Below are 25996 nucleotides of genomic sequence, written 5' to 3' on the forward strand. Positions count from 1 at the left end.
CACGGTACACCAGTGGTTCTCAAACTTTTTCATGTCAAGGACCCCTAAATTAATGTGAATTTGGCCGCGGACCCCCATCTGAAAAGATTTTGTGCCAAGGACCCCCCATACAAGATTTGTGGTGTGAACATTTTCAAAAATATTCAGACATTTTCAAAGAATGTCAAGATGTTTTGAAAATAGCTGATATATATATATAGGGCCATGGGGGTCCCTGGACTTCACTTTGAGAACCCCTGTATTTGACCACGGACCACCATAACTCTGAGAGTGTACAAATGGAACCAAATGGACCCTTTCGGGTCCATTTGGTTCCATTTGTACACTCTCAGAGTTACAACCACACAAGGGTCCATTTGGTTCCTAATCCTAAATATCCATCATTCATCTGGGGACCCCCTGGAACCCCCTCAAGGACTTCGGGGGTCCCCGGACCCCACTTTGAGAACCAATGCAGCACACCATCTGAAATGAGAGGGCAAATGGAAAGAAGGGGGCTTCTGACCATGAACCTTGCGCTATACTTGGTTGCCTGTCGTGTCTCGCACCAAAATTAGCAGATCTACAAGCTCACAACCCTTGTTGTTGTGAGCTTGTAGATCTAAAGCACTAAACTAAATATAAATCAGGATAAATGCATAGAAACATAGAGGTGCGCTAGGCGGTTATATATGGAAGTTGAAAATGGATTGAATTGAACTGAATTGAAAATGTGAAATTGTACTTCATTGCAACTTTTTTTCCTCTCTCCAACAGCTCCAAGTCGGCCCCCCAAAATAATAGGCAAAAAGTTAAAGGGTCAGTCTGTAAATATCGCCTGGGAACATGTGGAATCCATGGCTAACGAGTCAACAATAGATGGCTATAAGGTGGGTATAGTTCATAGCATTTACCCTCTGACTTCATTATCAACCCCTGGAGAGTCCTCACATGAATGATAACAAGTGTGTGTGTGTGTGTGTGTGTGTGTGTGTGTGTGTGTGTGTGTGTGTGTGTGTGTGTGTGTGCGTGTGCGCGTGTGCGCGCGCGCAGGTCCTCTACAGGGAGAAGGGGAAGAGCACAGGAATGCTGTACACGACCAGCAGGAGGTCCATAGACCTCCCCATGCCCACAGACGGAAACTACGTGGTGGAGATCCGGGCGCACAGCGAGGGAGGCGACGGTGCAGTGGCACAAATACACATCACAGGTCAGATATGATGCACCACTTGTCACTTATATATCTATGGAAGCAACCTGCAAAAATTATGTATTTGGCCACGGACCCCCATCTCAAAAATATTTTGTTCCAGGGACCCCCAGAAGCAAAGATTTGAGTAAAAAGAAATCGCTTTAAAAATATATGTATATCCAAAGATTTGCACAACTTTTCACGATTTCAGTATAAAATAATGCTAGGTTTCATGTGGTTAATCTTCCTCCTATCTCTTATTTGTTGTGACACCAATTAAGTGAAAAGTCTGGCAATAGGACGAGATGAGTTCACTTCACTTGTTTTAAATGCAACTCAGCTTGATTCAAGAATTTTCTTGACTACAGTAGCAATATAATAAGCCTAATTTCTCCACTTGTTTTCACAAAAATGTCACTCGATTCTACATGTGGTGTTATATTTTCAGTGGTAAACTGTAGATTATTATACTGTGTTCAGTGTTGCTTTACTATTCTATACTATACTATAAAACTGTCATATTATGTTGAGACGTGTAGTAAGAGTGAGGTGTAAATTAGTGACAGACAGGAAATCCTGTAATAGTGTGTCCTGTTTATTCCATACATAATGCATTCGTGATCATTTTGGTTTCACATCATTGACACCAAAACAATTCACGAAGCCAGAACTGAACTGGTCACAACATCCTATAGCCATGAAGCTGATATGACATTCTGTCATTCACTCGGGGGGGATTATACCAGGTTTAAAGATGACGATGGGAGTCATTTGTCTCTGTCAGGGGGTTCTTATGGGCCAGAGCAGAGCTGTCACTTGATGTTTCATAGCTTAGATTGGAGAGCTGGGGGGGGGGGGGAGGGGGGCTTCTCTAGCCCATGACTAAAACTAGTGATGGCCCACTGGCTTTATCCCTTTACTGGCCATTGGGCCGACTGGCGGTCTCGCTGGCTAGAGAGTGGTCTTAAGCCTCTGTAATTGATCTTGATGAGTTAGGGAACCCCCCCCCCCCCCCCCGTGAGGTATCCTTATCCCTTATCGTTTGGGCCAGACCCACCTGACAGCTTGATTTTTTGCAGGCCCGGGAATTTAAGCTGCTGGGGGGGTTTCAAGTGCCGTGGCATTGACAGATGGAGGGCCGTTTTAAGGTGTTCTCCACACAGATGGGGTATAATATCATTGCACCTCACACCCAGATATGGGCTTCATGTTTGATGGATTGCAGTGGTGGTCCAAGTCGAGGGATCTTATATTTTTAGTTTTAATTAAGTTCACTGTCTGTTGCGCATCCTTAACCACATGAACCCCGGCGTTCCTGTTCTGGGCATGTCATGATAGGCCGAACCTTTCGTGAAAATAGGTCAACATTCGGCGAAAAAATAGCAAATCTACAAACTCACAATGTGTCACAACGCAACACACTGTGAGGTTATAGATTTTCACAATTTCACAAAAAATTACTTACAACTAATTATATAGGGTTTCAGTTGTTAAATCAGCGAACGATTTGGACTGTCAGATTGGTTCACATTAATCAAAACGTGGTTGAAATTTTTATTGAATGATAGCACAAAATTATAACAAATTATGGTATTATTTCAATCACAGCTCAGCTCATGCTCATTATCATAACTAGCACGCATAACTCACGTTAGCACACCACTGGTGATGTGTAGGCATCGTTCAACATCGTTGCTGTCGGGCAGAAACATCTTTATCTCCATATTTAACTTTTGTGCTTTTTCGTAAATGAAACCCCAATACCCCAAAAGTAGCAGATCCACAAGCTATGCATGTCACTGTAGCCCAATGTACTGTAAAAGGATGAAGCAATTCTCCCAGTAATGTAAGAAAAAGTTTTCAGCCAGTTATCCAGATACCGGTAACTTATAAGTTATAATTAATTTAGCTAAGTGTCTGAAAGCCTTCTCAATTACAGAGGGAAGCTACGCTATTTCTTCTTTCATGGATGCAGAGCTTTTTGGAGTAGATCAACTCCTCACAGCGACACACACACACACACACACACACACACACACACACACACACACACACACACACACACACACACACACACACACACACACACACACACACACACACACACACACACACACACACACACACAGCGATCACAACATAGGGCTCCACCAGCTGTGTGACCCAATGCAGCAAGGAGGAAAAGAGGGAGAGAGGTAGAGAGGGAGGGGGATGGGATAGTCAGAGAGAAATTCAGTCACAACAGGGGAGGGTGAAATTACGACAGCAACAGTGCATGTGTAGAGCAGTGTTTCTCAAACTTTTTCATGTCAAGGACCCCCAAAATTATGTGTATTTGGATGCGCATCCCCCCATCTCAAACATATTTTACGCCAGGGATTTTTCAAAAATAGCAGATGTACAAGCTCTGCTATTTTTGAATAGCCAAAGTATAAAATATGGTTAAAGTGGTTCAAATGATTGTGACGCTATATTAACTAGAACCGTTTGTATGTTTTGTGTCTCTGACCAGGTAATGGCGTTATGACCGTGGCGTCACACAGCCTGCTCTGCCTGTTCCTGGTGGCTCTCCTCTGCCTGGACCTCTGAATGTAGTGGCGTCATCTGTATCGGGGAGACTCTGGAAGGTTGACGCCTTTGAGGACTCGCACTCTTTCCACGATCTGTCGTTGGTCCCACGACCCTGCAACCGGAAAAACACACCGTATTCCAAAACCAACCCCCAAGCTGTGGAATATGTGTTGTGGGGGGAACAGCAGTCAAAGAACAAAAAAAAGAAATTGGAAAACGGACAAAGATATCCCTTATTTAGAATATCTACAAAAACATCTCTCGGAAGAGTGATGGAGGAGTTCTGTCAACTTGTTCGATATGCCTTATGTAAACGTTTACTCTTATCTTTCACAACATCTTGTTCTTAAAAAAACGGACAAAAGAGTGTGAGTGTGTGCATCGCGGTGCACACTGTGGTCCCGGTCTGCTGGTCAGGGTTTCTTATATCAAGAAGCAAACCTCTCCTGTGGATGCAGACGTGTTGGGGAAGTGTCGGTTTCATTTGATGTATGATGTTTTGGATAATCTATCTTACAGTACATTGCATTCCATAGTATAAGCTATAACAGATGTATAGTTGTGAAGGATAAGCGTATATGAGTTTATGAAATTTTTACGTGTTTGTCTTTATTTAGCATTTCAGTGGCTTTTTATTCCTTTTTTTTCTCTCTCAAAATGAAGCACACTCCGTTTTAGAGATACAGTCAAAGCAAATCTCTGCAGACACTCAGTTTTATTAGTGAGCATTGTAGACAAAAGAGTAATGTACTGTATGTCATGCTAATATAATATAATATGCAATAATTTATATGGTTTTGCTATCTAATATACAATTGTCATTTTAACTTATTTAGTAAGAGATAGATTTTACATGCAGACAAAGCTTATTTCCAAATCATAACATGCGCTTGATTGACAGAATACCACTATAAGTGTGTGCATGCAGACCTTGTTATCTGGAATTATAATTTCAAATGGTTCCGTGAACAAAAGTGAAAAGGCAGAATGGTGAGATAATTTTCCGCACCCATATCCACATTTGTAAAGTTGAATGTATGGCAAAATGAAAACAGGAAATGAGCTCGTAAGTATACCCGACATATAGTTTTGAACGCAGAACAAAAATACAGTAAACGGTGTGACTGATTATTTGCATTGAATTGCCACAGTGAAGTGGTTACATTTCTGTTGTGCAGATGATGATCATGACTACAACCTCAGCGTTTGTTTCAGTGTTGTGTTAATCAAGGTCATAATATTTGTCTCGGAGATCGGGAAAATATGCCGTGCTAGAATTTTACTTCAATTTTAATATACTTTTGTTTTGACTGTATCAATTAGGGCCTCAGTTATACCAGCTGGTGCTTTGTAAAGAATGTCGGCATTTCATTTACTGTAAGCATTAGTTTTTTTGTTTAGTTTTTTGTTTTTCATCTATCTTCTACAGTGCAGTGTCTCTATTAACAGTTCAGTGAACAGTTGCGATGCTCATAACACTCTGTAACTGTGCAGTGTCTGTGCGCATCAATGGCTACGTAATGTTTTCTATTAACACAACTTGCCTAGCTCCTATAACATGAATATACAATGTATCGTTTTTTCATAAACTGGTATACAGTATGTGCAAAACAGGAGATAGAGAAGCAAAGCCATCCGTGTAAACTGTAAGAGAACCCATCCAAAGCTCATACTGTTGTTCCAACAGCCCTATATTTTTAGTTCTTTGTCTTTTTATTAACACGAGAGTTTCATGTGATCAGATATATAAAACCATTATCAATTGATGTTGTTTTTGTTTGTGTTTATTAATATATTTGTATGTCATGACCCACAGTTTTAGAGGTTTATCACCCCCCCCTTTCCAAAGTGGAAAAAAACAATGCTGCGTTTTGGATTGCTCTGAATATAGATTTCATATTTTGTGTGACTGATGCTAGCCATGCTTCTACATTGTGATTATATCAAACATCCACCACAAAGTGCTTTCCCAGTTTCCCATCATGCGACAAATCATCGGAAGAGTTGCCAAAAGCATGAATGCCTTGAACTTCGATCATTTGGAGGAAGTGATGGCACTACGTTACATTCTAACATGCATGACATTGGAGACAAAAAAATGGTTCTGTAACGCTCCATATCTTTGCAATCGACTCATACCAGCCTCTCAGCTTCCTTTTGAACTACATTACATTCCTGCAGTGACATCCCTTTATGGCAGAGACTGAGACGATGTAGATATATCTCTTAATATGTGCATTAGCTGCTTTATTAAGCCAGTCAACTCATATATGGAGTTTTTGGAAACCCATAGACTGACTAAAGGGATGTCACTCATCCAAGCTCGGATCTAGTCCCACAGTCTCATGCATTATGATGGTCGGGGTATGACGACATCACATGGTGTTGGTGCAGCGTGTTTGGCTGTTTGCAGATGTTCAGTGGTTCACTGAAAATGAACAGCACATGTTGAGAGGGATGAAACTGGACTCTCTCATTGGCTGGACTTAAAAGGAACAATAAAAGTGTAGTTAACTATTGAGCTCGTCTATTGTCCTTCTTTTTTTATAAACTTGCTGGGGGGAAAATATCCTGTAATCGATAATCAAAGAATGAAGACGCTTTTAGATCCTTCAATCAAGGTTTTAGACTGTTAATCAATGGAAATTCTGAGAAGAAAAGTATTAACATATTCCAGGTGAGAATTGCCAAGCAAGTGTTCTGAGTTTATTGTGATAATACTATGCATGAATATGTGTGTGTTGCAGGAATGAGTAGGCCTAAGAGATACATTTTTATGGTACACCTGAATGAACTTTAGAAGCAAGTCTCGTGGCCGCATTATGAAGAAACCTGGAGGGGGAGAAATGAGAAAATCCAAATGTTATGTACTACAGTAAGTGTAATTTCAAGAGTACATCTGCGTGTAAGTCCCAAGGTACAGTTAGTGATAATGTAATTCAGATTCAAAGGTAGTGGTCAATGACTGTGGTTGCCATGGTGCTCAGGTGTTGCCATGAATCTTAAACGGGTAGTTCACCCCCAAAATGACATTTTTTCTACCGATTAATCACCCCATGGAGACTTTAATTCATGGGATTTTTTTTGTTTTTGTCGCATTCCTAAGCGAATAATCTCCCAAAACAAATCTCCCTTTCTGCTTTTTAGTCTTAGCTTAATGTTTTTAGCCTTTTAACTTTTTCGCTCCTAATAAAGTTGTTTATTTTGATTTGTTTTGTAAAGCGACTTTGGGTACTAAGAAAAGCGTTATATAATGATGTATTATTATTATTATTATTATTATAATCCGGTAGGAGACACAAAGAGTCTCCTTTGTCTCTCCTACCGGAACCGCTGCCTACCGGTCCGCTGGTCATCAAATTATTGGCTTAGGAATGCGACAAAAACAAAACAAAATTGGTTCCATATGTACTTTTGTTTTCGTCGCATTCCTAAGCCAATAATTTGATGACCGGCAGCAGTTCCGAATGGAGACAAGAGTCTCCTTTGTGTCTCCATACGGAACCGCTACCGGTCATTTTAGGGGTGACTATCCCTTTAAGGGCAATTCAAAACATACAGTAATAGTCTCATACAATGCATCCACCCGAATGAAAGAATGAAGCACTGGAGCATCACAGACATATTAAATGCCTTTTTTATTTAGGCGCTATATCATGACAGAGGACTAACGTTTCGATGCTGGAGGCATCTTCATCAGAGTCCACCCCTGTTGGACCGCACCGCAGAATGTTTCAAACACTCAGTTACACTGTAATTAATTTTTTTTAAATGCAAAGCAGTTCATGTGCCAGAAATAGATGTGGTCAAATGCTCTAAAAATGGGCTATCGAATTCAGAGCGCTCTTCCAGTGGAATTGAGACTGCTGGGGGTCTGAGGTGTCTGGCTCAAGAATTGCTGATGGCGAGGTTTCCCCACCTTGGATTTAAATAGATTTTCACATTAAGGAAAGCTCGCCTCATGGATGCAGTATACTTTTGTGTTTTGCCATTTTTAACTCCTGCCCGGTGCTGCTTGGGGATAATGGTACTGTATATACTGTAGCCTACTGTAGGGTTCAGCATCTCATGCTACAGGACATCTTTGACCTTATAGATCATTGTCATATGGATCAGAACCAGAGCGTGTTCTGGGCCTGTTCCGGCTAGCCATCACCCAAAAATAGCTCAGCCATCATCATAGTAACATTGAATTACTTTGTTTAGGCATTCAAAAATCTTCAACAGAACAGTAACTTCATATTTTGGAAGCCCATAGTTCTAAAATATTCATAGCTGTGTTTCAGCTCCCAAGTATCAAATGACAGAGACTAGAGCATCATTTATGATTTATGAACACTACTGTCCATTATCAAATTTGCCGTCTACAAGGCCTCCCAAATAATGGATTTATTTTTGGGAAACCATGATGCAACTTAATCTCACCCATCTCCAGCCCACGAGGAAAAGCCTCTCTCTCTTTAATCTGTCCTCCAGCTACAGATAAGAACGGTGCTCTCAATATCCAGGGTTTCTTTTTTTTTACCCCGAAACAATAGTTGTGCCTCCTATCTTGTGCCCCGCAGACCACAAGGAGATCGATACATGTCCCACGTCAGTGAGATTTTAGTCAGATAACTCAATCAAATTTAGATTCAGATAACAGAGCTGCATTTTGATCAAAGGGCTGATTGGTTGTTAGCTGAAATGAAGTCACATATAGGGAACAAATCGAGGGGAAACAAGGGAGAAACAAGGGAGAGCCATAGCATATGGCCTTTGTCATAGACCCGGGTTCGAGGTGACTCTGTAACATTGATACTACTGATCCTATCCTACTGATTTCCCAGCCAGCTGCCGAGTTTACAGTAGTTTTGAGTGTTCAAGTCAGGAGGAGGACACTTAGCATATAGGCTGTGAGACACATTTGACATGAAATGACCTAGATTTTACTTGCAGGCCTATACTATAGCCTATTTGGTTGATGTATTCATTAGCTGATTAACTGTAACCTAACATACATTAGGCTATGTAAGTTATTAAGTCACAGTTTCATTTTTTGCACAGGTTCAGCAAGAATAACCTTTCCTATAATCTCTGTGGCCATATGTTTTCACAGACAGGTGGGACGTATGTACAAGCTAAGATCATGGTATTTTCTTAGTAAATCTGCACCTGGCCCACTCTTTTGACAGCTCAGACAACACACAACACAGTTCGGAGTGATGTAACTCAATGTAAACCACAGGGGAGTCAGACTAACTGACTTAGAGCCCTGAAATGTGATGCTGTCTCTTGAGGTGCCTGCAGTACTTCATGCTGTCAGGCGGTAAGACCAGCATGGAGGGAGGCTTACTAAACCAAAGTCTCCGTGAAGGTATTGTATTACAGAGCTTAGCTACAGCGATCCATTGAAGGACAGTTCCCCAAAGACCACTTGCTCAGATTTTTCATCACTGGAGAAGTTACGCGCTGGCCTGGCCCACATATAGGCTACAGATCAGTTGTGAGGAATGAATCAACGAGAGTATTGTACACGAGAGAGAGATTTGAAGAAAATATATTTTAAATGCATTCGTGCATGTGAGGTGTGATGGAACTGTAGGCTGATTTGCAAGGTAAATCAAATGTGTTACAGCTCCCAGGTTTGTTTGCTACTGTCAATAAGTGAGGACACAGGCGACCTCTACTGGTGATTAAGGAACATCACCGAGTATACGGCAAACTACAACCCAATTTATTTTATACAAATTAGCAGCTTATTCGGTTTCATATGTCGTCGATGTAAACGTATAAAATATGACACATCATTATGCAAGTGTACGGGTGATAATAATCCAACCCTGTTCACATAGGTGTGTATAGTAGTCCGTAGGCTACTCCCTGAAGAAACGCAGCAGGAGTGAAGTGAACTAAGTAGTAGAGAGAAGTTTGCTGCTGGCCAGCCCAGCGCTCCCTGGTGAAACATCATTCATTTGGTGTGTGAGGTCCACGGGGCAACCTGGGCTGTGCAGACAGACCTACAGTGTCGCGTTCCCAACAGACAGTATTTATTTACACCTGATATCGGACTTAAAAAATAACTTTGCCTCAAGTTATTGTTGTTGTTGTTACTATCAGAAGTTGGCAGAGAGCGACTCGCCAAACAAAACAAACATGTGCGCTGATTGCCCGGATCCTTGTTGTTGCGGGGACCAGGAGGAGACTCATGTGTGCCAAGTTTTGAACCCTGCAGAAGAGATGGACACGCGAGACGTGGTGGGCACAGAGAAAATGCCCACGGTGGGCATTATTTGTCAAAAAGGCTGCGGACTTCTGCTGCCCCGCCGGGACGAAGGAAAGCTGCAGCACAGTTGTGTGGATGCTCTCCGGTTGCTGACCGACGCGCTGGAAGAGCGGAGCCTGGCCGTGGAGCATGACGCCCGGATGGCGAGGCTCAGGTGGGGCAGGAGAGAGCAGGCGCTGGTCGCCCAGGTGTCAGCTCTGCAGAGCGAAGGTCAACTCTCTGCCCTCAAGTACCAGCAGAAGCTGCACCAGTACATGCTGAACATCAGCAGCATCGCAGAGCAAGTTACGGGGTACTACAAGGTGAGAGAGAGGGATGAGATGGATACAGGATAGGAGGGCACTATAGGGACATCTGGGCACCTGGATGTAAAATTGGCTATTTTGTCCAAAATGTTAAATTTTTTAATATTTTTAAAAAATGATCTCAAGTAATGTTAAGTTGGCTATACATGATGTGAACATGCACAGTACAGTACAGTACATCATTATCAGATTAATATTATCCTTCAACTTCTTTTTTATGCCCCCAAAATGACTGGATACAGGTTTTATATAGCAATTTGTAGTAATTGTAGAAATGTTAGACCTTAATTGTTGAATGTTTAAGCGTGTTCTAATCATGTATACTATACTTTACTTTTTCCATTTTCCAATTTTCCAATTTTCCATTTTTTTTTTTACATTTTGGACAAAATAGCCCTAGTGCAGTGCCCACCTATCCTGTACCATCTGGGAGTAATGTTGAATTTCACTTGTTTAACAACAACTTTTGTCATGTAGGCTATGTCTTATTTATTTCTTTTATTATGAGTTATGGAGCACCCCCAACCTAAGAATTGATGTGCCAATGAATGTCTTGAATCTTGAATCTTATTATAAACAATAATTAGCTGTATGAGATTAAAGCTGGGTTGACAGTGCCGTCGGTACCAGTCGAAATAATAGGCTAAAATGCAGAAAAGCAACAATTAAAAAGAAGAAGCAACAATTAAAAAGCTTAGGTGCCATTTAATGAATCATTCAGAATCTTGCTCTAAAGCTCCCAATTACAAGTGCAAGTCTGTGACTAGACGGGTATGTTCCCACCTTTCATGTTGTGGTGAGGAATTTCATGTAGGCTACACAATGTATGTCGGCTCTAATTGATTCAAAATATGTTATCATAATGGCTTTAACTGATCTACACCTACACAATCTGACACAAGGTATATTCCTCTTGTTGTTCGAATCATTGGAACAGATGTCAGTACAGTATTTTAATACATTTCTGTATTGTGTGTCGTTGTGTTGTGTAGTCTGTTGTTTTTCCTTTTCTTTGCTGTTGTTGACCTATATGAGTCGGGGATTAAAGTTATATTGAATATAGTATAATAATATATGATATAATAATATATGACGTCTAATTAAGACAACTGTTGTTTTTTTGTTTTCCCGTTGATTAAGGGTGATTTAAGAAAAACTGAAGAGGGGCAGAGCAATGCATCAAAGACAGCAACTTGTGCAGAGCAAGAACCCAAGCAACGAAACAAAACACCTGAGGTAAGAGAAATACAGACATACTTTACAGAACAGGGGTCCGGGACCCCTTGAGGGTCCTCAGAGTTGCCACAGGGGGTCCGGCAAATCTTTGTGTGATGGGGAACATTAGCCGAAAATACCAGATCTACAAGCTCACAGCGCCTCGCGCCGGGAGGCGTTGTGAGCTTGTAGATCGGCTATTTTCGGAGAGTTGGTGTAGAGGGAAAAAGAGCAGACCAAGTACAGAGCCAACGGTCAAGTTGACTAAATATTGAGAGTTTAAAAGGTTAACTGTCTGAAAACACACATTAACATGAAGCCAACATTAATAGAAAAGATAATGCACGTCAAACAAGTCTACGAAGCTATCTATGAAATCTATGAAAAGGTTTACTCTGCAATACAGTTTTATACATTATGTAGTGGGGGTCCCTGCTTCATCTCTCTCTCTGCTAAGGGGTCCTTGACCAGAAAAAAGTTGAAGACCCCTTCTGTACAGGCCATTGATTGAAGTGTCTGACCTGTGCATTGACCCAAAAGACCCCAGGGCTCTCAATGCCAATGCAGATTTCACAGTTGGTGTAATTAGTGAGTTCATATCTTAGAAGGACCCAGAATTAGTTCAAGTCACTCCACTGTATCTTCCAGCCCTTGAAAAAGATGTGTCTTACCCAATGACACTGGCATTTGGGGCTACTTATTGTGACATTTCCCTAGAATTCCAATGCTATTTGTGAATTATTTCATCCAGAGCTTCTTACAGTATGTACTTTTTTCCCCCAGCATGAGCTCAGTGAGAATCTAATGGTATTTAGACTGATGTTTATATATATGGACTGCTAATACTTAGACTGGGCAAAGCACCTTCCGAGCACAGCAGGTTCTTAGGGATTTAGCATTGCTGTGGTGTAACCCGGCTACCAGACTACCTTTTGAGCAAATGTTGACTTTGGGATTGGATGCACAGTGTACACTATTGAGTGGTAGCAAATCCCAGACTAAAGAAAGCTTACAGAAGGTAATCTCACCTCACACCCCGTTGTTTGTCATTTAGCCTGGAGCATTCTGTGTGTGTGTGTGTGTGTGTGTGTGTGTGTGTGTGTGTGTGTGTGTGTGTGTGTGTGTGTGTGTGTGTGTGTGTGTGTGTGTGTGTGTGTGTGTGTGTGTGTGTGTGTGTGTGTGTGTGTGTGTGTGTGTGTGTGTGTGTGTGTGTGTGTGTGTGTGTGTGTGTGTGTGTGCGTGCGTGCGTGCGTGCGTGCGTGTGTGTGTGTGTGTGCACAGCACGTGCAGGTGCGTCTGTGCAGTATTCATACGTAAACTTTAGCCTATTTCATCACCACAGGGACTTGTTCAACACCATTAACCACTTAAGCCATATACTTTGTCATATGACAAATAGCTAAAATAGCCAGACAGACAGAGGCAGACAGGCAAATAGCCCATCTACAAGACAAGTGTGAGCTTGTATAGGTGCTATTTTAGCTTTTATGTTGAAACTTTGCAAGGTTTTCACCTATGATGACCAAAAGTGTTTATAGATAACAATTATCAACCCACAGTTTATTATGCCATTATCCGCTAAATCAAATAATGTACTCTGGCTGTATGAATAAGATCATTACCTCAACAAAGCCATGCAAGTGCTTTAAGTCATGTATGACACCAATTAACATCACAAAATGTACCTCCAGCCACATGGGTATGAGGCCCACACACACTTAGCAGAAACAACTCTCACATTTCTGTACATGACTATGAATACACTGCTGCTGCAGCTGCAGCTGCTCTGTACTTAACATGTTCGATATCCGCTGCCATATGATGTCTCCCACCTGCACAAGAGACTGTGTTTCTGTATCTGCTGCTATTTGTAGCAGCTGCAAATGTTGTCTCTACTTGCATGCACAAGGTGCATATTCTGGATGTTGACACTGTATATTCTCTGACACTGTGTCTTATTATATAACTTTGCTTCCTTTGCTTATTTCTCTGTTAGTTACCATTATGACTCTTTTCTTGAAACTGCTAAAAATAATTCTCACAAAACTTGTGATGTGACGATGGACTAGAACTAAGACAAAGGAGATTGGAGGAATGACCATGCACACTAATGGCTGTTTTATTTGTAAAACAAGCATCTGTCAACAACAGTGTTAACCGACACTAATAGCGGACTCTTATTTTTGTCGTCAACATAATATATATACATGCATAAAACAGCCTTTAGACCTCCTGGTTTTTGTCCAGAGTGCGGAGGTGAAAGGTGCATCTAAAGAGCGGTCTTTGACCTCGTCTTTGGGTCACAGCAGATCTTGTGTCATTTCTTCGAAATGTCTTCAATGGCTCCTCTGGATGTTTTCTCTGGGTGTTGTCTTCCCTTGGGAAACTCAGGGGTTAAACATGCCTTATCGCGTTTCGACCCTGAATATCACTGCATCCTAACAGTAGTAGACCATGACTCTATGCATGGCTTTTCGGGGCAGGGTTGTTAGCAGACAGACAGCAAACTGAGGTTTGATTGATTGATTGAATTAGTCATAAATGTAAACGGCATGTGCTGGTACAGTAAGACATTAAAGGGATAGTTCACCCCCAAAATGATGTCCGGCACTGGTTTCGGTAGGAGACACAAAAAAATATTCATGAATTCAAGTCTCCATGGGGTGACTAATTGATAGAAAACTAGAAAAAGTGCTCCTCGGAGCACAGGTCTCCGCCAGGTCAGGTAGGCTTTTGTGGCCTCCTGGTGGCGCTATAATAGGCCAACGTGAAAAGGGTGCCATTTCTTCTTAGGCCTTGCACGACAATCGGACACTGACTGCATTCATGATTTGAGGCATTTTGTTAAAAACATTTGTTTAGCTAAATTAGACCTGTTGGTGGCGCTATAACAGGCCAATGTTAAAAGGGTGGCATTTGTTCCTCAACATAGTGTGAATGTGCGTGCAAAGTTTGAGCGCAATTGGACGCTGCGTTCATGATTTGCGGAATGTTGTTCAAAACAAGCCAATAATGCAAACTTTAGATGTCAATCTTAGCCAATCAGTATGGAATATGAAAAATCAAACACATTTGTCGTGATCACATGACTATAGAGATCATGTGTACCAATTTGCGTGAAATTTGGATAAAATTGGAAGGAATAGTATAAAATAATGTGTTTTACATAAGTCGGCCTCCTGGTAGCGCTATAAAAGGCAGATGTGAAAAATGCAGGGCAAAGGTTTTTCCTTGACCTCTAGGGAGTGTGCATACAAAGTTTTACACAGATCGGTGCAGTTATAGGTAAAAACACGAATCGGCCTGTTATAGCGCCACCATGAGGCTGATTTGACAAAATTCAAATGGTAGTTCTTCCTCGGCCTAATGGGACTATGCGTGCAAAATTTCACGGAAATTGCATGCTGTGTTCATGATTTGAGGCATTTTGTTCAAAACGGAGCACTTCTGCAAACTTTGGAAGACATTTTTAGCCAATCAGGATGGAATATGATAAATCTGAAAGACCCGTTTCGTTTAATGACTATAGAGATACTGTGTACCGATTTGCGTGACTTTTGGACAAAATCTGTAGGCGTCCTGTCAAAAAATGTGTTTTGCACAAATCGGCCTCCTGGTGGCGCTATAAAAGGCCCATGAGAAGAATTTGGGGCAAAGGTTCTGAATTGGCATCCAGGGAGTGTGTGTGCACAGTTTCGCTGCGATCAAGACAACGGTGCCAGAGACACAAGGACGGACGGACGGACGGGGTGGAAAACATACTCTCTCGCCATGCCTTTCGGCCTGGCGGAGACAAAAAGTAATTTCTTGGGTGAACTATCCCTAAAGGATAGCATTATTCAATTCATCAACGTAGCATAACAAAATGACACAATAATACATGTCATCAACAATACAAACGCTATTATGTTCAAAGGAAAAACGGAGGCAGTGAATGACACCTCCTTTCGATTAGGAATTTACATTTACCTCCCCTTGTGGTCTCCCGATGTTTTTTTTCAGGCCAATTTTGAAAGAAACCAGTGATACAGATCCTTTAATGGATGGTGTCAGGGAATTCCACATTTTGGTGGCAGAGCAGTAGAATGAGAACTTTCCCATGTTTGTTCTAGGTCAGAAAGAGGAAGGACATACAAGACAAGTGTCCCTCCTCCTGAACTGATGTTGCGATTATGTGGTCAGTGTACACAGTACTACCCGCTCATCTACCGACACGACCCCATGTAATTAAAGGGAATAAATATAACCACACGCCCTGTGTATTGGGAGGCATAAGGACGGGATATATGGAGCCCCCCTTTGTGTCCTGTCTTTGTTCATGCTATACATGCAATTCCAGGACAATACAAGAGACAAAAGTTGCAATAGCCTGATTGGTGTCAACATGTTTTCTTCACAAAAGTGTAATCACTGGCTTTTTCTTTGCACAGGGTTGTGAACAATCCCTTACTCAAAAGACTATTATGCAAATGTCATTGAATTGCAGCGCACGGTCTGCATGTCGATGAGTAATTGATGGAGTTAAGTTGATTCAGTCTGTATCTAACTGCTATTGAGCTATTGTTGTCCTAGACGACCTAGAGAATCGTTATTAAAAGCTCCCTTGCGGCTTTTAATGCCAAACAATAATAGCTTTTCTATCCCTGAGCCCAAGAAGCAAAAGTTGTGTAATTGATCTCTTTTTTTGCCCAGGCAGGCTGGGGCCAGAGGTCAGTTTGGATGACTTTAATCATCCTAATGGTCACATTGAATACATATGTTTAATTGCCAAGAGCATGCTGTGAGTGCGATAGATGCTTGTTTGATTCATTAACGGGTTCAGGGGTATTTTGCCGGTGTTGGGCAGTGACACAGCATCTATTTTCAGACCTCATCTCCAGGTAAAAAAACAACAACAACAAAAAAACACTCTTAACGTGTCCTTAATAGTTTTCTCTCTCTTCTTTTTTCATTTTATTTCCTTAATGGATTTGCCAATACTGGAGAGCTGCAGTGCAGTTGTTCATCAAACAGAGTTCTAGTGGTGTAGCTGAAATCCACTTTGTCAGAGAAGTGGTAATCTTTCTGTCTGCCAGGACAATACAGGGGGATGGAGTGCCTGATTAAGGGGATTGTGTGGCTGACATTTAAAGGCAGTTATGGCCTTCCCACTATGTAATGCATTACCTTTGTAAGCTTTGGGAAAACAAAACTAATTGGTGTGCTGACTTGTTTAGTGAAATGGACTGTGGAGCGGCTATACCTTGCCTTTAAACATGATTAAAGCTTTAGATTTATGTCTGCGCTGTGAGCTTGTTTAATGTGTTGTTTAAAATTCGACTTAAGTCTCTTTTTGAATTGCACAAACAGAGCTGTTGTGAAGTCCACCTTTTTCGAGAAACAGCTCTCATGCTGCACAGGTTCAAGGTGTGTCTGTGTGTGTGAGAGAGGGAGAGAGAGAGTTTTACTGTACTCTAGGCTGCAGTGGTTTCTTAATACATGACTCATGCCATGTTTTCCATCATCCAGCTGTTTTCCTCATGGTCTCACAATGAATACAGTTGATCAGTGAGTCAGTCAGTCACTTCTGCTACGTTGAAGAAGAAGAATGGTGGCACGGCAAGTTTCTTTTTTGTTTTCTTTTCACGCATTTACAGCTACCAAAATGGGCGCTGCTGCAAAACACAATATCCTCAACGTTTGCCCACGTAAATCTGCCTCAGTGTGTTTGGTTGAAACCAGATGAACACACAGATTAAACCATAGTGAAACCTAAAACAGTCCCACTCCTATTCTGAGGAGCCAAGAGCCCCACGCTTTAGCTCGGAGTCAGCTGAAAAAGTCTGAAGACTGAAGCACATTCTCCCCCAGAAATACACTTGCATAACCTGATAATGGGCAGTTCCTTTCAACATACTATTCCCGGAGCTGTTGAAAATGTCTGATGGATTTTCACCACCGTAACAAAAAGTAATGCTTCGTTTAAATGTCTTCATACATTACAGAGACCAGACTGTCTGCCTCGCTAATGCTTCTCCAGAGGAGGACCATTGACAGAAACAATCGGGCCTTTTCACCTGTCTGAGAGTGGGAGTACAGTAGCCGTGACTGCTCCTCGTTGCTTAATGGATGACAGGGGTAGTGGGGTGGTTGGGGCGGTGCAAAGTTATGGAACGGAGAGTGGTGGTGAGCCTACAGGACTCGAGTGTCATCAACATCCAATCTTGTGCGACAGGAGCGAGGGAAAGCAGGCTATTTTGTTGGGACCTGTAACACAAGATGACAAGTACAGATTGCTCTGTGACAAGAGAGAAGAGAGATTTATGACCCCCACTTTCATGTCACCTGATTTGATTCGTTTTTTTGTTTTGTTTTGTTTTCTTGCCAAGTCCCCAAACAGAAGAAGATATGATCTGCTGATAAACAACAGAATACCACTCCCAGGCTGAGCTTGGCTGCTGAATGTTGAGGAAAACAAAACAACAAAAATCCAATTTAGCTGCTGGCGAGATATTGAAAAATCGTCACCTTTTTGTGTGTGTGTGCGTGTGTGTGTGTGTGTGTGTGTGTGTGTGTGTTGCAGCAGAGAGGCACAGCTATCAGACACACAGTAGTTCACTGTCTTCTTTATTGATAACACTGCTGAGACTGTTCATATAGACAGAGGATTGTCCTGTCTTTGTGTTCCAATTCCCTCGAGATTGCCGTCAGCATAAAACCAGTGCTGATAAAGAAAATATAGCATGTCGATGCACAAGTCATCAGTTTGGTTGTGTTTCCACCAATCATCTTCATGTTGCTGTCGATTATAAATGTGAGAGTGCCTTCCCTCCAAAATTGAGTACAGGGGTCCTTCCTTGTCCGTGGGAGAGTTTGTGTGTAAAATGTAGAGATCCTATGTTCTGTGTTGTTTAACCCCCTAGAGGTATCTTCTGTACCTGTTCTGCTCTGTTGACGATGTCAGTTGTGCATGTTGTGAAATGTGAATGTTGACCCAAGTCATCTGTCCGTGTGAGGGACAGCCCTGCTTGCCATTTCCTACTTCTTCACTCACTTTGATTAAAGCGATGTTAAACTTTGTTAGAACCTTGGGTTCTGTAGCTACCTGGTCGTGTAAATATTGTATGAAGTGTAAATATTGCAGATTTGAGATCTGTTTCGAGAGAATGTAATTGCTACTGCCGGTTTCTCACTTTTCGGTTTCAGCACCGAAGCAACAGAAAAAGATTTAACGCATTTTTGTGGCACTTATACTGTATCATGCTCAGGCAGCTATACAACCTAATTTCTACCAAAGTTCACTAATGCTTTGAAACCACTTAAACCCTATAATTGACCGGGGTCGTCCAGGGGTCTATACTTGGCCCCCTCCTTTTTTCCCCTCTACGACAAATCTCTTCACCGAAAATAGAATAGATCTTCATGCACACGCGAGCTTGTAGATCATCTGCTATTTTCACCCTGATTAGGGATGCTAGGGTTCATATGATTAATTTCCTCTATGTATAAACGAATGCTAAAGTAAATCAATTTATATCAAATTAATCCAACCATACAGAGGCAGGCATTCATACTGTATTCATAAGCTGTAGCATCTGAACTGACCTTACACAGTTTGCAGTCAGATAATGAATAATCGCCTCTGGTGGGATTTGATATTTAACATTTATTAGTGATAAAGTACATTCTGGCTCATACATGGGGTCTTAACCCCTCCACCACCGTCGCTGGGAGCATTTTTTTAATTATTAACCATTTAAAATGTCTAGTTTACTCCAAATCCCTCATCATGCAATGTTAATGCATGCTTACATGAATTCATTAGTTTCAGGAATTTGCGGTGTTTTCCTGGGTGTCGGTTTGGCGAACGAGATGTTATTCCAAATCACAAGGCCTTCTACTAGTTAACCACTTAAGCCCTATACTTTGCCGTGCGTCGAATAACAAACATTGCCGATCTACACTTGCTCACAAGTGAGCTTGTAGATCTGCTATTTTTGCGATTAGGTTTTCTTTTCTTTTTTTACCTTTTAATGACGTGCCCAAAATAGGGAAGCCAGAGTTCATGTGGTTAAAGCAGATATCGAAATTAGTGTATTCTGAATTCCAGGGGTGGTCGGTCGACCAAACCAATGAGAACTTTGAAGGGTTGTATGCCCAAGTGAGTTGTGGCTTGGCTGGCGGCTGTCATGGGTTTTGTGTGTCCGTGTGTGTGTGTGTGTGTGTGTGTGTGTGTGTGTGTGTGTGTTGTGCATGTGTGTACTGTACTGTACTGTAATGTGCAAGTGAGCGTGCGCAGGCGGCTGTGTGTTGACTCTACCAGTCCAGTTCTGTTGTTTTAGGCAGAAGGTGTGAAACAGGAAGCCATTCCACTGAAGACCACCCGCTCGTAAAGAGGAGCACTCTGGGTAAATTTGCCTCTTAACTGCTGAAAGGCCCTTTTTAGAATGCTGATGTTGATGATGTTGGTTTACTTGGCCTGTGGACGCTTGGAGTTATAAATCATGTACAGTAGCTGAGCTGTTGACCTGAACTTGAACTAGAAGAAACCGCTATCTGATCGCTGCCTAAAATTAGTGGTTCTCAAACCTTTTCAGGTCAAGGACCCCCACGTTGATATGTATTTGGCCGTGGACCCCCATCTTAGAAGGTTTTGCCAAGGACCCTCATGTTAATTTATTTTTGCTGGGGACCCCCTGGAACTCCCCCAAGTTACCCCTGGTGGTCCCCGGACCCCACTTTGAGAACCACTGGCCTAAATAATATGCTCTTGAAGTTTCCTAAGTGATGTTTCCTCCCGTACAATATAGAGATTAAATGCACTTTGATGAAATTAGTCATTAGATGTATTGATTGAAAACGCCTAATTGGAAGAGAGAACTGGTTGTACGTAGTTCAATGTTCAAGGTGTTTTTTTGTCACGTGCAAACTATACAGCAGGTACCTGTAGCAACATAGCAGGTAGTGAATTTATTTTATGCTGAGCTTACCTCAACAGTGTGGAGAGAGACGGATATAAATATATTATTATAATAATAATCAGTTAGAGAACACTGTATTTGTGCAATCTATGTTGTATATAGCTATATAAAAAGTGCAGGAAAATAAAGTGGCTGCAGTAATGACAGATAATTAAAGTGAACAATGCAGTATGATGACTATATTGATTATCTGATTGAAACCGTTATTTCAGTGACGTCCATTGAGACCTACTGTAGGTCTCTTTTGCAGTGAAACCCTGCATACAAAATGGAACATCTCCAGCAAAACAATTTCCCAGAACATGAATTACACACTGACATTATACACTATTCATAACCCAGGAAAATACATCAATTTCACTTTAGTGACAACATGACAATTTGCGCTCCAGGCAGGTGCATTTGGTTTCTTCCAGCGTCAAACGCACCACTGAATTCTGAAAAGCATCAAAGCAATCCAGCTTCAAACTGTCCTGACATTTGTTGTTCCATACAGATGGAGCACACACGCTGAAACTAGTGGTGTAAAGTAACTACAGTAAGTACATTTACTCAAGTACTGTACTTAAGTACAGTTTTGAGATATTTTTACTTTGCTGGAGTATTTCCAATTTTCTGTACTTCTACTCCACTATATCTCAGAGGCAAATATTGTACTTTTACTCCACTACAATTATTTGAAAACTTTAGTTACTAGTTACTTTGTAGATTTTGATTATTATTACAAAACATACAGTAACCACTTCAGCCCTATATACAGTACATTTGAAAATAGCCGATCTACAAGCTCACAATGCGTCGCATCGTAGATCTGCTATTTCAAAATATTTTTTTAATTAAATGGGACATTCTGCATTACGAGTATTTTTACTGTTGATACTTTAAGTACATTTTGATGCCAATACTTTTGTACTTTTACTAATTTTGAATTCAGAGTATTTCTACATTGCAGTATTGATACTTTTACTTAAGTAAAAAATGCGAGTACTTTTTCCACTACTGTCTGAAGCCACTATTATCCTATCCGGCTTTAGTTCTGTTTGGAGGAATCTCCAACGTAACACAATCCTGTAATCTGGTACAGTGATTTGAGATTATGATGGACAGAATACAAAGGGAGTTTAGCAAGTAGCACTTTATAAACAAACAAAGTAATATGATGCTTCCTTCTAGATCAAGGGATCACCGCTCTACTGAATTATATAGAGTGCCTTGTGTTTGGCTATATGATGTATGTTTGTTATCCTGTAATGTTACTCTGCATTTTGCAAATTACAAGAGGCAGCGTTTCTTTCCTCAGAAGTAAAGGTGTACCAGATGGCCTTCTAAACAACAACGTGGAACGTGTATTACTTTAAATTGGCAAACCGAGGCAATAGCATGTTATTTGAAATCCATTTTTTTGACAGTTTGTCAAATGCTCTTAGAGAAGTTGGAGAGAAAATATTTTTGACCACTTGTTCAGTGACTCATATCAGTGAAAATTACGAATAATTATTTTTCTCACTGGCACAGCCTGTGTGTGTGTGTGTGTGTGTGTGTGTGTGTGTGTGTGTGTGTGTGTGTGTGTGTGTGTGTGTGTGTGTGTGTGTGTGTGTGTGTGTGTGTGTGTGTGTGTGTGTGTGTGTGTGTGTGTGTGTGTGTGTGTGTGTGTGTGTGTGTGTGTGTGTGTGTGTGTGTGTGTGGGGGGGGGAGAGAGATCATCTGTGTTAAGTTATGTCTGGCATCATTTGGAGTTGCACGGCACAGCATGCACTTCCATGTATCCCAGCATCACCAACACCCTGCTCTCGGGTGGAGCATCGGAAGCACTCTTGCAGCTTCAAGCAGAGTGAATAAAATGCCATTTTGACCAGTCTGTATATTATAGTATGCATAGGGCTGACTTCAAATCAATATCACGATTATTTCAAACTCGATTAAGATGAATGAACAATTTTCTTTTCTCAATATAGTGAAAATATCAGATCTGCAAGCTCAAAACATGCTTCTCGATTATTCTATTAACCTACATGAGCAAACTGTGGGTTATTGGTTCTAAATATCAGTTTTGATATATTTACATTTAATTGTCCAGCCCTAGTACAATAGGGCTCCCATTGAGAAGACCCTGGTGTCAGGTAGGACACCCACTGGTCGACAATGTCAGTCAGTAGTTATTTTAAGCAAACAACACTCCAAATTGGATAATAGATATTGTAGTTCGGACATCGTTGCAAAGACCTCTCTCCACCGGGAGAAAGCGAATGACAACATACTGTAAATCAGAACCCTTCATCACCCCAGTCAACCAGGAGGAGAGACCAGAGACCCTCTGCTCTGTTCACACCTTCATGGTTAGAGCCTGAAGCCACAGAGCTCCAAACATCTGGAAAACAGCCTTGTGTCTCAGAACCATAAACCAGGAGATGACTGATGAACTTTCCAGCTTACGTTCTGGTGTGGTGGTTTCAGACAACTCACTGTAAAACACACCACTGATGCACAACAACAAGCCTTGAGACCCGTAAGGATCCATTTTTACGGCGTGGGCTCCTTGGAGCCCGAGCCGTCTAGATGTGGATCTGTGAGTCTGTTTGTGAGTCCGGAACTTACTAGGTCTGTCTGTCACGATTTAAAAATTTGTTTGCCTTTTAGGCTTCGTAATAAGAAATTGCACAGGGCAGATATGACAAATAACTTAAATATACAAAGAAATTATTAACATATTTACGCGTTGTAAGCTTGGCTGCTACTTTAATTTGAAAATGTATGAACGTTTTTCAACATGGAAATGATTATGAAGATTATGCAAAAATAATTGCGATTATCTCAAATAATTGCGATTAGACGATTATATAATAATTGTGACAGGCCTAGGACTTACCTCGCAAGCCGCTGGAGCAATCAGTGCCACATTTAGAGTTAAATCTTAAATTAACACCCTGGAATTTACTGTGTGTGTGCACTGCATTGTACAATGCAATACCCAGACATGCACAATTACACTGTACTCTCACAACCGTGCACGCTCGCACGCAAGCACGCACGCACGCACACACACACACACACACACACACACACACACACACACACACACACACACACACACACACACACACACACACACACACACACACACACACACACACACACACACACACACACACACACACACACACACACACACACACGGTGTGTGTGCACACATAATCAAATGTACGTACACACACGCTTGCACACAGTGTGTGTGCACACATAATCAAATGTACGTACACACACGCTTGCACACAGCTGGCACAAATGATATGCTGTTGCTGTTAGCCCTGGTCACAACTGGTGGCACGGAAGGTTGTGCCACACACAAGGGTTCTCGTGCAAACCAGAGGCTCTCGTCTTTGCCCCTGCATTGAAGAACATGGCTTTGTTGTTTTGATGTGATTCACCAGCTAAATAGCTGTGGTTGCCTCGAAAATCAGACACCCCCTCTGTTCCCATCCTCCCATCTCTGGGGGGGGGCGTGTTACTCACTGACCTGACGGCTTTTGAACTCTCACAGGCCTTCTGATTTCTCTCTGGCTTGATAAACATGTGGCTCAACCTACAGCTGCTACAAAGGAGAGTGCAGTGAAAGCCCAGAGTGTGTCTGTGTACACACACGCGCGCACCCGCATGCACGTTGCACACACGCACACACTCTCACACGCTCACACATTCACTTCACAATATGATGTACACAAAACATGCACTTATATAATCTACACACACGTGTGCACTCAGAGATACACAGAAGTGGCCAACTCTCTCATCTAGCTGTTTGTAATTAGTGTACAAGCAGGTTAAGATGTGGGCAGACCTGATGATGTGTGTGCCCTGTGGTGATGCTCTCCTACCACGTTGAACCGCGGGTGCCAATAGAATGCTAACAACTGTTCCTCTCCTCCCAGGCACAAGTATTACATCAGAGAATTCAGGATTGTGGCCAACACTGAATTTTCCATGGGATGAACACATCGTAAGCGGCACTGGGCCCTTTTCACAGTTAAATCACGAATAGATCATCTCTGAAATTTAGTGTGCTTTCAGTTACTCGCACACTGTACTATAGAAAGCCTTTGTACTGTGCATACAATGACATTTAAGTGCCACTCTTGACACTACTACATGGTTTTGCCCAACACAAATCCAAAGACACCACAAACTCTGACCTACTTTGAATTGACCTACTGTACTGGTTAGGTCAGCTCAGCTCAGTGGCCTTGTGGTCAGAGTGTCCGCCCTGAGATTGGGAGGTCAGGGTTCGATCCCCGGGCCGGGTCATACCAAAGACTATGAAAATGAGACCCATTGCCTACCGGCTTGGCACTCAGCATCAAGGGTTGGAATAGGGGTAAGTCCCTGCGACATACTAGCGTCATGTCCAGGGGGGTGTATTTGTACATCAAGCTGCCTCATGCTACAGAAACAAGAGATAGGTTCCTGCCCTGTGGGCCACATGGCTCGGCAAGGCTTACTTACGTTAGGTGTGACTATAGAGTTGCAACTTGCAAAGAGGAGGAAACATTCTTCAGAAACGGAAATGTATCACATTGTGGTAAATATTCAGAAGATTTACGGAAATGTATCACGTTAAGTTCACAGATCTTTACTGCAAAACAAACATAAAATGCAATTCTAGATGAAAGGGACTTTGTGGTCCCGAGGCACCTGCTATCATCCTCAAAACAAAAAAAAAAGCTGATCTGCAAGCTCACAATGAGCCTAGCTATTAATTCACATGGAAAGTTTCCAACTTTGAATATACACCAGAATTTAGCCACCCTAGGTGTGACATCATCAAAGCGCCGTACGTGCAGCCCATTCATGTACAGCTAGCATTATGGCTGCCTCTGCTGTGTGCAGACAGGAGGATTAGGCCTTAATTACACGGAGGGGCTGCTTTTCGGTGAGAGAGAGGCAGCTTTCCAGGATGTTGAGGGACCAGCGTGGTGCATTAGAGAGGTGTTGAGGAGTAGGGATAAGCTGGGTGTAATATGCCAGGTGCGTCTGTGGTATTAGCAGCCGTTGGCACGTCAGTGTACGACTGCCAAGTCCAGGGATCAAAAACAAATCCACCCTTTGAGTCGTCTCTCCTGTTTCATGTCCGAGCCCAACACTGGCTGTCGAGATGAAGACAACAGTGGAGCGCTCTGTGTTTCTCAAACGCGCGTGTACATCCGGAGTGTTCATTTAACCACATGAACCCTAGTAGGGATTCGACCGTTAATGGAACTGATCGATTTAATCGATGATAAAGCGATGATCGATAATTTCATTAAATATTGAATCAATTATAAAACGCTAATAGATAATTGTATAAAATAATCGATTAATAATCGTTCCCTATTTTGGGCATGCCATTATAAGTGAAAAGTAAAAAAATATATTAAAAAAAATGTCAAAAATAGACACGTAATGCAATTCCAATGGTGAAAGCTGTGTTGTTTGATCCGGCGAAGGAATGGCGGATTCGGCCAAGCCCCGAAATACC

At 41.8% G+C, this 25996-nt stretch overlaps 2 protein-coding genes across 3 annotated transcripts in view; both read left to right on the top strand.

The window, feature by feature from the left end:
• The window catches only part of cntn1a (contactin 1a), a 121191-nt gene extending 115000 nt beyond the window's left edge, over nt 1-6191 (top strand). For both annotated transcript variants that reach the window (XM_080437566.1, XM_080437567.1), the window contains exons 22-24: nt 757-869; nt 1033-1189; nt 3684-6191. In XM_080437566.1, the coding sequence (XP_080293692.1) occupies nt 757-869; nt 1033-1189; nt 3684-3760 (347 nt within the window). In that variant the 3' untranslated portion in view covers nt 3761-6191. The remainder of the gene's footprint in view (nt 1-756; nt 870-1032; nt 1190-3683) is intronic.
• Nucleotides 6192-9728: 3537 nt separating this feature from the next.
• Nucleotides 9729-25996, top strand: part of LOC308092408 (PDZ domain-containing RING finger protein 4) — a 173403-nt gene continuing 157135 nt past the window's right edge. Inside the window, exons 1-2 of the mRNA XM_080438277.1 lie at nt 9729-10309; nt 11453-11548. Of these exons, the coding sequence (XP_080294403.1) occupies nt 9878-10309; nt 11453-11548 (528 nt within the window). The 5' untranslated portion in view covers nt 9729-9877. The remainder of the gene's footprint in view (nt 10310-11452; nt 11549-25996) is intronic.

This window comes from Gymnoscopelus braueri, assembly GCF_963280865.1.
Source record: "Gymnoscopelus braueri genome assembly, chromosome: 9".
Taxonomy (NCBI): Eukaryota; Metazoa; Chordata; class Actinopteri; order Myctophiformes; family Myctophidae; genus Gymnoscopelus; species Gymnoscopelus braueri.